The 16,152-nt window shown below is 42.1% G+C and overlaps 1 protein-coding gene across 1 annotated transcript; it reads right to left on the reverse strand.

Moving 5' to 3' along the window:
* Positions 1 to 28: 28 nt before the first annotated feature.
* phtf1 (putative homeodomain transcription factor 1) lies at positions 29 to 15,149 on the reverse strand. The gene is made up of 18 exons (XM_084061183.1): positions 14,847 to 15,149; positions 14,016 to 14,128; positions 13,311 to 13,367; positions 12,858 to 12,927; positions 12,207 to 12,365; positions 11,615 to 11,798; positions 10,460 to 10,580; positions 9,382 to 9,585; positions 9,030 to 9,159; positions 8,583 to 8,713; positions 7,911 to 8,039; positions 7,155 to 7,424; positions 5,990 to 6,121; positions 5,784 to 5,870; positions 4,600 to 4,755; positions 3,153 to 3,248; positions 2,542 to 2,667; positions 29 to 1,784 (listed from the first exon to the last, which is right to left on the reverse strand). Exons 2-18 carry the CDS (start codon positions 14,049 to 14,051, stop codon positions 1,764 to 1,766), a joined length of 2,109 nt encoding a protein of 702 aa, XP_083917309.1. The 5' UTR covers positions 14,052 to 14,128; positions 14,847 to 15,149; the 3' UTR covers positions 29 to 1,763.
* Between the last annotated feature and the right edge of the window lie 1,003 nt (positions 15,150 to 16,152).

Raw genomic sequence — 16,152 nt, forward strand, 5'->3', positions numbered from 1 at the left:
GACAAATAAAAACAAACCACCCAAAATGTTGAAAACGATTTTCTTTATCACTTCTATATAAGACAATACATTTGAGTAAAACTATCATCTTACCGATGTTGCTGCAAAGACAGCAGAATTTCCCTCCAGGAATCAATAGAGGTTTATCTAATCTCATAGTTGTTTTTTTAATTGGTCTTTAATACAAAGACAAGTTTGCTGGTCTAAGAACAGTGACATACAGATACCATTATAACTACTTTGAAGAACCCCAATAAACAGTGTTGTGTTCTAGTTTTTTTCGGAAGGTATACGCTACGATACGATGCGCGTGGTCGTGGGTATACGCTCTCGCGTTTTCAATGGATGAAACCGTTTTTGAAGGTATACGGTAGCGACGGAAAAAAATCTCAAGGTATACGCCGTACACAGCATCTGACGGTAGAACACACCACTGCCAATAAATAAAGACTGGTTAATAACGAGTTGAAAGTTGAAACCGTACAGTATGTTGAAAGCCTGATTGGCTTTAGATCAGTGGTTCCCAGCCTGGGGTCCGGGGCCCCTTGGTGGGCGCCAAAGATCACAGGGTGATCATGATGCACAAAATCATAACTTGCATTTTTGGATCATTATATTATCAAAAATAGTCTACATTTTTGAAGATTTATCAAAAGTTTTTTTTTAAATAGCTAAAATAGACGATCTACAAGCTTGTAGATCGTCTAGTTTCACTATTCGTTGTAAGGGAAGTATATGTATACCATATTATGTGGTTAACATGTTTGAAAAACACGTGCATGTATGTGGGAAGGAGGGGGGGGTCTCCAAGGTAAAAAGGTTGGGAACCACTGAATGGCACACATCTTTTAAAATGAAATGAACCGGCGCATACCACTGAGAAACATCCCATACATAACCTATCTCTATATATCTTATGAAAGGTGGCTCAAGGCAATAATTCAAACTTTTACCTTTCCTTTACTTATTTGCTAGTAGCTGTGTTTCATCAGTCCTGTGTGTGGACACATTCAAAACAGACATGTGCAAGTTGATGTTTGAATTATGCCATAAGCACTTCTGCAATTCTCTATATTTCCTATTTCACGCTTAATTCTCTCCCCTACGCACGCACGCACGCACGCACACCCACACACACACACACACACACACACACCTTTAAATAACACACATCCAAAGCCTGGTTTACTGTGAAGCCTACAAGCTCACCCAGTTATTTTTCTTTTTTTTTCAGGTGGGGGTCATTCAAGGACCCAGGGCCAGGCACCGGGCCAGGTTAAGGGACATGGCTGGGTCGCCGTGCCGACAGAGCAGCCAATGGAGTTAGAGCAGTGGTCAGAGCAGCGAATGCTTGTGGATGATGAAGTCTGATGAGAAAAGACTGGATGAACACGACATCCAGTGTCCGTGGGAAGGCACAGATGACGCATACGCTGTCAGTAGGTTTGCACGTGCTGTATAGATCAGTGGTTCTCAAGCTGGGGGGTCCTGGAGGGGGGTTCCAGGGGGTCCCCAGCTAAATGTTTGATACTTAGGAACCAAAGGGTTAGGTAAAAGATCTGTAACGCTGAGAGTGTACAAATGGAACCATTTATACATTCTCAAAGTTATGGGGGTCCGTGGCCTAATGCATACCAAAATGGGGGTCCTTGAAATTGAAAAGAAACGTTTAAGAACCAGTGGTATGGGTGTACGTCTGCAGCAGGCCGTAGGTGCTGATCCAGTTTCCAGTGTCTGACCGATAGTGGTTTGGCGTATTCACATTAAGGCTTTATCTTCCATAGCTGGGACAAGACAATAAGCAAATACACAGTAAAACATTGATTAGAAAATTACGGTCAATATACAAAAGAGAGTAGTTGACAACACGCACACACACACGCACATGCGCTTGCTCAAGGGCACTATTTTCCTCAAGCAACTGCCCGTCTCTTCTGCATACATTTCAGATTAAAGGTTTCCTGATGTAATGATGCCGACTTGTCTGTTGGATCAAAACATGTATTTTCTAAATTATGTTATTAACTGTTTTAAAGAGAACTCCATTTATTTCCGTAGTTATGGAGACATGGGCAAATAAATGACTATAGTGTAATTCAGGGGTCTTCAACAGGGGGTCCGGGACCCCTAGGGGGTCCTCAGAGCTACTATAGGGGGGCCGCCAAATCGTTGTGTGATAGGATTGTTTTTTTTTTACATTAACCACTTGAACGCTAGAATTCCTTTTTTGTCCTTTTCTGTCCATTTTCTGTCCGAAAATAGCAGATCTACAAGCTCTCAACGCCTCGCGCTGCGAGGCGTTGAGAGCTTGTAGATCGGCTATTTTTGGCAAAGAGGCTATAGGTGTAGAGGGGGGAAAAAAGCAGACTAAGTAAAAAATAAACTTTAATCTGAAACACAATTTTATACAATATAGAGTAGGGGGTCCCTGCTTCATCTCTCTCTCAGCTAGGGGGTCCTTTGCCTAAAAACGTTGAAGACCCCTGGTGTAATTTATACGTAGTTGTGCACCAGTGTCGGACAAAAATGAAAAACACTCACTCTGATGTTGAAGCCCAGGAGGTCGCTGACCACGGCGGAGACAGCAGACAGGATAACCACTTTAGTGATGTTGTAGATCAGAGGGTTCACCGTCAGACCCAGCAGTCTGAATGGAGTGTCAAGCTCCTAGCGCATAATGGAAATAAATAAGTTAGATCAGCTCTGGAGCAGTGACAATGAGCAATGGTTTCATCTTTGAGGGCAGAGGCCACAGAAATAAACATAGCTAGCTAGTAGGGTTCAAAACCGAGCCACATAGACATTGATTATTATTAGAAATGAGTGGGGGAAAAGGAGCTTAAATGGGTTTTGTACAATGATAACATTATTTTCGTCATAGGCCATATCTGATGTTACTCACTGAAACCAACATGAATCGTCAAAAGATCACATTAAGTATATCATCAAAATAGGTCACTATCATCCCACATCCTTTTAACTTCGGAACTGCCTGCAGGTCCCGTTTTGCACAGTCCTGCTATAGAGCAATAACACTCTTCAAATCAAAAGCATACCATTATGAGGAAGCATGCCGCTCAGATAATATGCTAACCTCATCTGACCTGCCCCCAAGGCTAGACAAGATCCAATACAGTGGAATTCATTCTTACTTTCATTAGTTTTGTAGCGAGTTTCAGAACGTTGTTCACAATGTTCAGCTCCTCCTTCTTATTGGGCTTCTTTTCCATCTTGAGATACAAGTTAATCTGAATGGAGAAGAATGCACAGATACAGGTAAGTATGCACAGTTATGGCACAATAATATACTGTAATATTTCCATTAGGAAAAAAATGTCATGTATCCATAAAGAAAAATGATAGACCCCCTAATGAATATGTATTTGGCCGTAGACCCCCATGAGAAAGTATTTTGTGGCAGGGACCCCCCACACATGATGTGTGCTATTAAAATGTTTAAAACATTTATACAACTTTTTTATTTTTTTCACAAGAAATTCAAAGTCTTCGGACTTGTATCCTGGCTGACTAAGAGACTTAAAATATCCGTTTTATTATTATAACTGGTTATAACTGATTGAAAATAATGGTTACGTCTGAGTCATAGTGACATGCCTATAATGAACGTATGTTTTTTTTTAAGGTTATGTCTCTCAGAGTGACGCCGATCTACTCAACGCCTCGCATTGCGAGACGTTGTGAACTTGTAGATCTGCCATCTTGCTGTTATCTGTTATCTGTCACGGTCCGCTCCTCGGACCGTGGACTGTGACTTTATTATGTAGACCTTCCTGCCCTTATAAGGTCTTGGACTTTGTTCCTTTGTTCTGTACCTAGTCTTGTTATTATGTCTCTCTGTTGTTTTTGCCCTGCTGTTCTGTACCTTTATTTTGTAGTCTTGTTTCCTGCTGTGCTTAGTTACTGTTACCTGTCTTGTCTCACCTCCCTGTTGATTAGTCATGTTCTCCTCCTGTGTCCTCTTAGTCCCTCAGCCTATCCCAGTGTTGATTGTCTGTTGAGTTCACCTGTGTCTTATTAGTTCCCTGTCTATTTAAGCCCTGTGTTTGCACTATGTCTTTGCTTGTTCATTATTCCATGTTGCGTGTTGTAACATTGTGAGTTCAGTCCCTTGTTTGTATTAATACCTTTTGAGTTAATAAACCCGTTAAACCGACCAGTTCTGCCTCTGTCTCTCCTGCACTTGGGTCCTACAATCTGCCCTGACTCAAACCGTGACATTATCTTAATGTTTGCCTCTTTCTTATATTATTTGACAATTTTTCAACAACTGTTTATTGTATAGTTTGTTGATTACATTTGATGCAGTAATGCTCTTTTTTCTTTCCTTAAATTGTCACTTCACTTTCATCTGAGAACCTCCAAAAATCTTGTGGGGACCCCCCTGGTGGTCCCGGCCCACAGGTTGAGAACCACTGCCTTAAGCTAATGTTAATATAAATTAGGATGTTTAAAAATATATGGTATAGGTTTTTAAACAGGTAAAACACAAAATTAATTGAGATTATCTCAAATTATTGCAATCAGGCGATTATGTAATACTTGTGACTGCCTTCTTCCAGGTTGCACAGCATTTATTACCTGTTCGGTGAGGAGCACAGAGGCATTGCTGTATTTACAGTTGGTCTGGGATCCCAGTGCGGCCAGGCGGAGCAGGAACAGGATGAGGGATGAGCCCCACAGCATCAGCTCCCAGTTGCTCAGAGAATCCAGGAATGTCTTGTGACTCTTCAGAAGCTGAGGAACAAAGGCAGACACACAGGTAAGATGATATCAGATCACGTGTGAATCTTCACAACACATAGACGGGTTTCCGAGCGACGTCATCACAGAGCAGAATGCGCAATCTGCGCATGCCTGGGGGTGGAAGGCGCGTTCGAAAAAACAGCCCTGAGCGGCAGTGAGCGCACTGGCCAATACAAACTAATAGGCGAGTGTGCTCCGGTGCGTAATTTCCAAACGCACCCATAGGCTTCCCCCCGCAGCTGCGCGGTCATATTCCTCTCAATGTTTACTAACAGGAAACCTGTCTATTGTCATAACTGGAAGCCAGAGGTAAGTTCAACAAGGTACTGTTTGCGAACGCTCACAAGCATTTGTGGGGGAAAAAACGTCATCACTTGGTTTATGTTTGAGATTAAACGCTTACAAAATGGTCAAAGGGTGAAGAGAGGTTGTGTTTCAACACAGCCAATGTGGAGACCCAGAGGATATGGAAAGGATGACGGTAGGACTTAGCAATATGGACTAAATCAAGCGACCAAATACCATTGATATTGTGATGCTAACATACTTTTTCATTTTCCAAACATTTTCAAAAATAGGGAAAAAGCAGATCTACAAGCTTAAACCGTTTCTTTTAATATTACGATATCCAAAATCACAGATGATCGATATATCATATACTGCCGAGCCCAAGATGACAGCTTGCGCAAAAAACAAAACAAAAAACTTCCACGTGTAGTGTTTATTGCAAATGCTCATTGCAAACAATGTTCTTGAATGCACCTCAGGACTTTGAGGATAACTATTTAAGTGGTTATATATAACTAAAAATAACTAAAAACAACCACATGTTAAAACCATGGATTCACTAAAACTAACAGGCTGTGGCTGCGTGTTCCCAAAATAACTGTGTTAACTGTTCAGCCATTATTTCCTCTGTGAGGAAGACGGCTGGACTGCTGGAAACTAAGTACTATTCTATTGAATTAGTATCATCTCTAATCAGATTAATGTGATCATTTCTGGCAGACATGGCTGACCTGAGCACATATGATGAAGGAAATGGAAAGGGCGAGGAGGAAGATGGTGGAGACGATGACATCGACCGAGCGCTGGGGTCCTCGTCTCTATATTGAAAGAATCATGAAGTCAATGAGAGGGACAAACAACAAAAAGGCAAAACCATGACCGCCCTCTAGTGGTCAATATTGTTTACTACAGGAGCACTAAAAGGGAAAAAGCAAACCTTGAGGAAGGACCGTAATGACAACCATATCTTTATGTTCTGTACTTTCTTCAGCCGGAAATGTGGGATTTCAGACTTCTTGGCCTTTCGTCCCGAAGTGATGTGGCTGAAGAGCTTGGCGAACAACAGTCTCTGTTAATGGAAAAAAGAAAGATGTGATGTAATTCAACTAGACTCAACCAGAACGATGCAAATCAACTATAATTGACGTTGATGGCACTTGGGACTTGCTGTATAAAACTGCGAGAAGAGCACCTTGCTCTGATCTCATCTCTTTTAAAGATTATTCATGTTCTGTTGCATAAAATGTTAACGTGTGCCGAGTTTTAATTAGAAAGGATGCAGTATAGAGACTCTTATCGGCGAGCGAAAGAGTACAGCGTGCAAACACGGTCATGCCCTGGATTCAAAACCGGCTTATCTTAAAATTAGAACCATAATCACCTTATTGCGGAGTATGGGGCTCGTACAAGGAATTTACTACTAGCACCCGGAAAAAGAAAAAGGAAAAAAAGAAACATTTAACAGTTAACCCAAGTTCACAACAAGGCACTGGACAAACAAGATCCACATTAGGTCAGTATTACATATCAGAACACACACTTGCCCAATAGACGACAACACACAAAGCTCAATGCTTATTGCTTTAAGTTTGAGGAAGTATTCTAAATAGGATAAATAGAGAGTACCTGAGTGCAGGGGATCCTGCACTTGAGCCAGGATGGTGCGTGAAAGGTTATTGCATTTGTAGTTTGTAGTTTTGATTAGCATTAGTGAACCATAGCAGGTTAAATGACAGACGAGCACAGAATGGTGGGTCGGGTAGTAAAAGCATTGTAGTAATATTATTTGTTATAATGCAACTAGTTACTCTTGATACCGAGTAATAAGTAATGTACTGTAATATAACTTTTTTACCCATTAAGACCTGGAACGTATCTGTGCCACCTTAAATTTCTTTGGCTATAGCTTGTAGATCTGCTATTTTTGGGGAAATTTGTGCAAATCTTTGAATATATATATATATTTCTTTATTTATTTTATTTAAGAAAAATCTAAATATTTTGTAGAATCGGAATCTCAGGTATTAATGGGTTAAAGAAGTAATAAGCAACTTGTATCTATTACGCTTCCTCAGTAACTTGCCTAACACTGCATAACTCACCTGTTTGTAGGTTCTCTCGGCCACGCACATCATAAAGAAGAAGAGGCCGGTGAGACAGAACCTCTCCACCGTGGTGATGAGGAGGAAGGCGTAGGCCAAGGCGTCCGGCCGACCCATGGCCGTCGCCACCAGCTGGATGACGTTGTGGGAGCCCAGGCGCGACACGTCCAGGTGCTGGGCCAGCCGGAACGCAAAGGGCAGCAGCGAGAGCGTGGCGGTCACCAGCCCGCCCAGCGCCAGGTATCCCATGCCCTGCTCCACTGACTTCACCTGAGAGTGACATGTCATTCATCATCACACACTTAAACAGGAACAGGAATGAGAACTGCTAGACCAGGGGTGTCAAACTGGCGACCCGTGGCCAAAGTGGTCCATGATTTTGAGAAGAGCCTTAGTTTTTCACCCAGTCTAGACCATGACCTGAAATGATTTGTTTTGACACCCCTATGATAGAAATCCCCCAAAGGTCTAGGTTGGATAAACAAACATCAAAACAAAATAGCCAAGAACAGAATCAATAAATGCACACTTAAGAAAAATGTGGAACTTCCAGTCGGCCTGGATCAGGCAGTCTCAATACATTCTTAGCAATTATTCCACATTTTTGGCAGGTTTTACCCACCCAGCACCAAACAGGCTTGAAACAAACCTTAAATAAATAAAATAAAATACATAATATATGTATATTACTACACATTGAATAGACAGTTAATAGTTTACATATAATGAGTTGCATATTATGTATCAGAAGTGTACCCGTGTGAGGATGATCCCACTGATCTCCAATACGGACATGTCTGCTTTCTTGCACTCGCCTTGCTCCCAGATTATAGCGCTGACACGATCCCTTGAAGGATGGCACGCCTGCAGCCAAGACAGCTGGCCCTACAAAGAGACACAATACATTAGCCGCATACCTAAAAAGGATATATATAGCCTGTCTGTATGTGTAAGTATACTGTCGGTTTCTAAGGTGTATATGTCCCAGACCAATACAGGTTCATGGTGTAGTATTACTGTGCAATAATTAAGTTGTATAAGAGTAGAGTTTCTAACCCATTGGCCTGTCCAAAAAGCCAGACACAAATTACAGGACCAGTCTAAGGGACGTCCACACCAAGCACAATATAGAGCTACATAGCTCTATATTCCAATAACAAGCATTGCTAGTATTGATAGAGTCTTTCTTCAAAAACAGGGGTCTCCTCCAGCTCTTTCAGTAAACAGAAAATACATTTTCAGGTCATCATTTAATCAGTAGACATAACTCATACAGGGTAGGATAAACATGACATCTGAAATGATGGAAGCAGATGATGAAAGATGAAACTGTAGATTGTCTGTTTTCGCTGCCTGTATGACGGTGTCTGGTCGATGCAGGTGGAATGAACGTTTCTCATATCATCTCATTGACGGAACTCAACTCACTACGGTGATTCCTTGCTGCAGGCTGTCATCGTCATCGCTGCTCAGAGCGGTGGTTGTGGGAACGGTGATGCCCGCGTTGTACCTGCCCTCTCCGTCGCTGTCAGTGCTGCCTGTGGAGCCGGAGTCAGGCCCTTGCAGAAGAGGTACAACAGTTAATCAAAGAAATCAATTTAATCGATTCGATTATTTTTTTTAAATCGATAAGTTAATAAAATAATCGATCCCAATTTTGGGCAAGTCATTATAGGCCAAAATAGGGCTTGTAGATCTGATATGTTCAGTATTTATGCATGACGCTGTTGTGCAAAAAAGCATAACATATAAGCAAAATGATGAACTTGATATGTAAGAAATCTAAAAGAATATATATTTTTTAAAACACTTCTTGATCATTAAATGAATCGATAGAACAATCGCTGAGAAAATAATGCATAGTTGCAGCCCTACCTTGCAGAAGCTCCTCCCACATGGTGTCATCAGTGTCGGAGGCGGGCCGCGAGGTGCTGCTGGGCCTGATGAGGCGCTCCAGTTCACGAGGTTTCACGTTCGTGTCCTTAGCCACGGCACCACCGCCTTCCTGCTTTCACATTACAATTTAGGCATTTAGTACAGTTCGGAGTTTGGGGACCCCCAGGGGTCCTTGAGGGGGTACCAGGGGGTGCCAAGCAAAATGTGTTAATATAGCATAATGTAGAATCTACTTGTGGCAGATCTACAAGCTCAAAACACATGGCAAAACAATTTTAAAAATAAATTAGAAATGACTTGTAGACTGGCTACAATAACATAGGATGTGTACCTGAAGTGACCCTGAGATTTTTGGCAGGGAGTGTAGACTTCTCTTCCTGAGGACAGAAGCAGAGGCAGGGCCGCCAGCAGTGACACGCCTCTCTGGGTGAGATAGGGGACGGATTATTTTGACTGCATCACCCTCTTCATCTTCCTCCTCCCCATCCTCACTGGAGAGCTCATCAGATGCCCCAAACCCCGACTTTCTATTGGTCTGTGAGAGCACAATAAAGAAAGAACACTGATCGAAATGTAGGGGTGCAGCAGTTTTTATTAGCAGTTTACGGCCAATCTTATTATGAAAAATAATAGATTTTAGTAATACTAATATAATCGATTGTTAAAAACAGTGAATATAACCGATCTACAAGCTCACAATGCCTCGCAATGTGACACATTGTAAGCTTGTTGATCTGGTATTTTTGCTGTTCTTGTATGACACCGTTGTATGACAAAGTATTAAGTGGATAATCAGGCTAATGATTTGTTTATATAAAACATTTCAAATCATTATTATTTTGAAGATTATTTGATTAATCAAAATCACATTAGAATAATCGCTAAGACACAGTTGTGATTTGGGGAATAAGACACCTCAAGACTGGAGCTATGAATGTTCTCCGTTTTGTGTGGGTGCATAGTATTTCTATTTCACACAAGCAATTATTTGTTTCTATTGCTATTGACTGACCTGTCTGATCTAGATGATACTGTACGTTTCTGCATGTAAATGAATAGACCTGTAGGCATACATGTACTACTGTATACCTACAGGTCTGTTCATCTCACAGATTCACTCTAATCTACTCAATACGAAAACATTGGAAATGAGCAACGGTCAACCACTGGAGTAAACAACTTAAGGTATGCAGTCTATACCTTCTACTCTGCACTTTAGCAGCCGGTCAACCCTGTCTTGCCTCTCCTAAATAATCTGACTTGCTAGCTGACTGCAGCTCCAAAAATGAAGTGGGCTTAAATGGAATTCTGGACCTACAGATCAATATATGTGGTGGCCGAAAGAAGTTAGTTTCATGCTCTGCTTCCCGCTACATTGTAGACAGTGCCAACCCAAAGACAGACAGTACCCTTCTCTCCTCGGCTCTGTACAGCCTCTGGTTTTCTTCCAGCTGCCAGGGCTTCAGTAGCTCAGCGCCATCGCTGTCTTCCTTTCCATCTGATTTTTTCAGTCCTCTGCCCTTCCTTGGCCTGCCAAGAGACACAATAATAAATAAGAAAGCGAACACTGCTGACAAGCCATGGTCAAAGCACCAACCTAATACCACAAGGCTGGCGAGAGTAGGCCAGAGGCTTTGTTGCACGGCAACAATGGTCCATGAGAAACGTGAGTACATCTGTGTGCACTGAGACAATAAGCCCTTTAGAGCCCTTTGTCCTCTAGGTGAAAAGACCATGGAAGGAAGCCAGATATCCAGGCCAACGTGTGAAAGAACTTTTAATTATGCCATTACTATAAACAAGCATGAACCTGGTCTCCCTCCTAGGATACTGTATGACACTGGTTCTCAACGTGGGGTCCGGGGACCCGCAAGGTTCCTTGAAAGCGCTCCGGGGGTCCCCAGCTAAATGATTGATTACATTTTGACATTTACAGTGTAGACTGTGGTCCCAGAGACATTTCTGTGTTGTCACTGCTGTTGTATCCTACTGACTCACCTCCCAGTGAGGAGCCCACACCGGGAGGACGTAGAACTTTCGTCCTACTCCTCCCGCCCAACATTCCCTGCTGACAGGTGCCGCCCCAGCCTGTAGGAGTACGTGCGGTGCCAATTATCACCCTCCCCGCCCGGCTTCCCTCCCCCCAAACACGGGCCAATTGTGTTTGCGTGTAGATGCTTGACAAAGCTGGATGCACCACCACGGTGGATTTGAACCCATGACCTCCGTGGTGGTGGGCAGGCACTTTACCACTGCACCACCTGAGCGCATATTTCAACTTTTAATGTTTGTTTTTTCATAAAGTAATGCTCTACTTGTGCAATGCGTTGTGAGCTTGTAGATCTGCTTCTTCTTTTTTTAAGTGAAAGTGGTTGAGTGCGTCTGTGGGTTTTATAAATAGTGAACCAATGAAAAATATTAAATAACTAAGTAATAACTACAGTGGAATGTGGATCCATTGCAACACAGGCTCTTTTTCCCCCATTTCCTGACATGTAATGGTTTTGGACATACAAGGTTTCTGACCGACAGCGATAATATCCAATGTGTATGCAGCGGCCCACCTCCGGCGGCGTGCTGGGCTGGTGCTGCTGTTGCTGGCAGCTGGGCTGCCCGAGGGGCTCCTGCTGGATTCTGTTGACACAATCTGGCAGTGCACCGTACCCAGCAGCAGCATCAGACACATGGGCCCAAACACCTCACTGGCAGTGGCCCCGGGGACCTCCAGGTACAGCACTGCTGCTGCCACTGAGCATAGGAATAAAAAGGAAAAGAGAAAAAAGGGGGGGAAAGCAAACTTTGAGAACATTTTTAATTTGTCTATTATTAAAGGGCCTGTCAGTACTGCAGTATGCCGTACTCTGATGGCTTTGTCATGCTTATCCTCTGACAGTTACATTGGATGTATACAGAATTTAAGTAAGTGCATTGCGACACAGTAAATGCATTGCGACACAGTAGATGCATTGCGACACATTGTGAGCTTGTAGCTCGGCTATTTTCGGCGGAGAGCTTTGGTATAGAGGTGCCAACTCAGGTCTGTATCACCAAGTATAGAGGGTCAAGTGGTTAAGAAAAACTGTACAAACAAATCATTGGGAAGATTGAAAAGAGGGCAGTGTGGTCAGAGCATCATCGGGGTCTCTGGAGCTTAACCTTGCATGAAGTACAGCACCAGAATGCACCAGCAGATGTACTTGGATGTCACCTGGATCCACCATTGGAAGAAGAATGGGAAGAGCAGCACTCTGACCAGACCCTTGCGAGTCAGAGCAGTCCACTGACTCTCTGGCTTGGCCTTGCTGAATGTGGATCCTGACAGGAAAAAGGACCATTCGTTAGTTTTGTGATCAATGGATTGTGATAAAACACACACAGCTCACACAAGACTGTTTTTAGTTATGTTTGCACAATTAGAATGATGAATACAAAATAAGAGAAACAAGTTATTCATTTGAGCAAATCACTGAATCAGATATTTTTTACACCACAATTATGATGTAAAAATGTGTACAAACATGTATTTAATAACACAGCGCTCTGACCCTAGGGTGCATTATCCTAACCTAAACTGTTGAACATACACTATAAAAATAAAAATGGTCGCACTCAGGATAAATTGTTTTCAGCTCTCCAGCCTTCACACACTGATGAAGGTTGGAGAACCGAACTGTGTAAGGCAAATGGAACATAAAAACAAAGCAAGCAATTTATCCTGAGGGTGACTTTTTTTTGTTGTAAAAATTGTTAAACAACAAGATGCATAACACAACTAATATGATAAATAAAATACATTTACTACTGTACCTCTTACTAAATCAACATCAATGAGGTCTGGCTTGATGTAACCTGTCTTCCTTGGTTTGCTGTTAATGCCCTGGATGGAAGGCATTTGGAGGAGTTGGTTACAGACATGGGGAAATGGTAATGCAGAGCGACTCTCAATCTGTGGGCCGGGGTCCACTGGTGGGCCGTGAGGATACTGCTAGTGGGTCCTCAAATAATTGTCAAAACACAAAGATTTTAATGAAAATATACTATTTTATATAATTAGTTTATCGTCATACTGATAAGGAATACTGTAGGAACTTAAAGGTATACTAAGGAACATAATAGATTGATTGATTGATCATTGAAATAAACATGCTCCACCACGTTGGCTGCAATGTTATGTGATTTTCAAGTAGGTCCTTGAAAGTTGAGAACCACTGAGGTAATGCACTTAAAGACAAATACTCTTGAATTAATCAAATGTCTTACATTCAGTTCGGCCTGTCCCAGAGACTTCTCCCAGACTTGTTGATCATAGGCACCAATCTGTTTCAAGGACAACATGTTTTAGTTTTTCCCACAACATTATTGAGGAAACTGTAATCCAGTGGTTTTCAAAGTGGAGTCCAGAGACCCCCGGGGTCCTGACCTTGAGGAGGTTCCAGGGGGTCCCCAGCTAAATAAATGATATAGCCTCAAAATCAGCTTAACCACATTGAACCTAGATACACCGGCTATTTGAAAATTGAAGATCTACAAGCTCACAACATGTCCCAATGGGATGCAATGTGAACTAATTGAGCTTGTAGATCTGCTATTTTCAAAAACATCTTGGAACATTTTTGAATATTGCATGAATATTTTGTGTTTTTGGATGAGGGACCATCCAAATACACAAACCATGTCATTTTAGATTTTAACCACTTGAACCATTATTTTATACTTCGGCTATTCAAAAATAGCAGATATACAAGCTCATAGCGGGTCACTTCGTGCCACACTATGAGCTTGTAGATCCACTATTTTAGAAAAATCATGAACATTTGGGAAAATCTTTGAATATATGTATTTCTTAAAGCGAACATTTTTAGAATCAGCCTCAGGTCTTAATGGGTTAATTAGGCGGTCCTTGAGATGAAAAAAAGTTTGAAAACAAGTAACTGCTTTTTAATGCACCAAATCTGCATGAATTACCTTCTCCTGGTACCAGGCTATTCTCGCCATTGTCATGTAATGCTGGAGCCAGTGGATCCTCTCGCTGTCAGCTCATTTCACAGGACAGGAAGGGAAGGTAGACTAGAATAGGACTGCACAACAATAACAATGATCCACACTTTATCACACACCAATGGACAGAGAACACACAACATGAACCCTACCCGGCCCGGCGAAGAGGGAAAACAGCGGCACCAGTGTTGCCATGTCGGGATAATATAAGTGACTTTGGGCTTCTTTTTCTGTGAAGTTGCTTGTAAATATTGGTAGTTGCTGGTCGCATTTTTTTAGGCGTGCAATTTTTTTTAATTATTATTTAAACCAGTGGTTCTGAAATATTTTCATGAAAATGTTTTGTGCCCTGGGAGCATGTGTGTTGTGTCTGTTAGAATGTTTAAAACATATTCCAAATATTCCACATTTTATTGCAAGAGTTTTTGAAAATAGCAGATCGACGAGCTTGTATATCGACTATTTTCATTTTTAAAATAGCCGATATGTGGCCAGGCCTAGTTGCTTCTTTGGGGCTTGTTTTCATAGACCTGGTTGCTTATTTATCTCGCAAAACCTGGCAACGCTGGCGCGCGCACAGCCACTAACAAAATGCGCTGAAGGAAAACAATGGTCATGGTCAACAACCAACAACAACAACAGCAGCAGCCATGTCAAAACAACAAACACTTAAAACTCGATGCTAGCAAAGTTAGAAAACTACCCACGAAGCCGGGTTTGTAAGTATGTTTTAAGTACCGAATATTATATCACACAGTGACCACGAAACGTGTTTTTTAAAAAAGGGCAATAATTTACCTGAAGGAGCAAACGGTTGCAGCTTGAAGTTGTTCTAAAGTGGAAGAGATTCATGTCTCTCACGCAGTGAGGAGGTGATGTCAGCACTCAGCACACACTGACACGGTTCAGCTGACTGACTGGAACATTGATGGACAAACTGTCTGCAACAACGCTACCAGTAACGCTTTTGAGAGTTGATTTCCATCCGATGTTGTTTTACTTGTTTTCTTTTCAAAAGTGTCCGAACTGTTATTACAGCACTCCTCCGATTCGGCTTGGTTGGTTGTTGTTTGGTGCTGATACTTTCACTTCCCTTTTCCGGGGTTTTGCTTTGTTTACACGTTTCCCTGAAGTTCTGCGTAATAAAGCCAGCCAATCACATCTCTCTCTCTCTGTGTGTGTGTGTGTGTGTGTGTGTGTGTGTGTGTGTGTGGGAATGGAATGCACTGTGCAAGATGAGACAATACTCCCGAGATGAAGATGGATGCTGAAAGGTGAGTCACAAGCTCATCATCTATTTAGCTGTCACTCTTTATGTGCTACCATCACACAGATTGTCAAACTTTTAATTACAAGGGAGCCCAAGTTTGGCATGCATTAGCACAATGGTTCTCAACCTGTGGGTCTGGACCCCCGGGGGGGAGGGGGGGGCAGATAAAGTGACAATTTAAGGATTTTAAGACCTTTTTAATACCTAAAAAAGAAATGACCATAACTGCATAAAAAGTAATAAACAAACTATTATGTAAAAACGGGTCAAACATTGGCCAAATTGTCAAATTATATAAGAAAGAGGCAAACATTGTGAAAATAGCTGATCTACAAGCTCACAATGCCTCGCGTATGAGCTTGTAGATCTGCTATTTTCACAATATATATCCGTGGAACTGAGTCAAACTAAATGTAATGCCTCAACTCCTGCATTCCAAGTGCTTGTCAGGGTGTGGGGTCCCCAGTTCAAATATGATTGTTTTGGGGGGGTCACTGTCTGAAAAGGTTGAGAACCACTGCATTAGGCCACTAACTCTGATATCCATTTGGTTCCAATTGTATACTCTCAGAGTTACAGATCTGTAAGGATCCATTTAGTTTCTAACTATCAAGGAACCCCTCTAGGGCCTGGTCCCCGGACCCCAGTTTGAGAACATTATCAAATGATGGCAACACATTGCAGCAGGCAACTTTTTATCAGACTGTTAATAATGTAGTTGTTATAATGTGAATAAGCTGCTTGCTTGTTACACAGTATACCCCCCCCCCCCCCCCCCCCATCTGTGACCTCATCCATTGTTGTAGAGCTACAGAGATAGGTGAGGTCAGGTCA

The sequence above is a fragment of the Gymnoscopelus microlampas genome (genome assembly GCF_963454915.1).
Source record: "Gymnoscopelus microlampas genome assembly, chromosome: 7".
Classification (NCBI taxonomy): domain Eukaryota; kingdom Metazoa; phylum Chordata; class Actinopteri; order Myctophiformes; family Myctophidae; genus Gymnoscopelus; species Gymnoscopelus microlampas.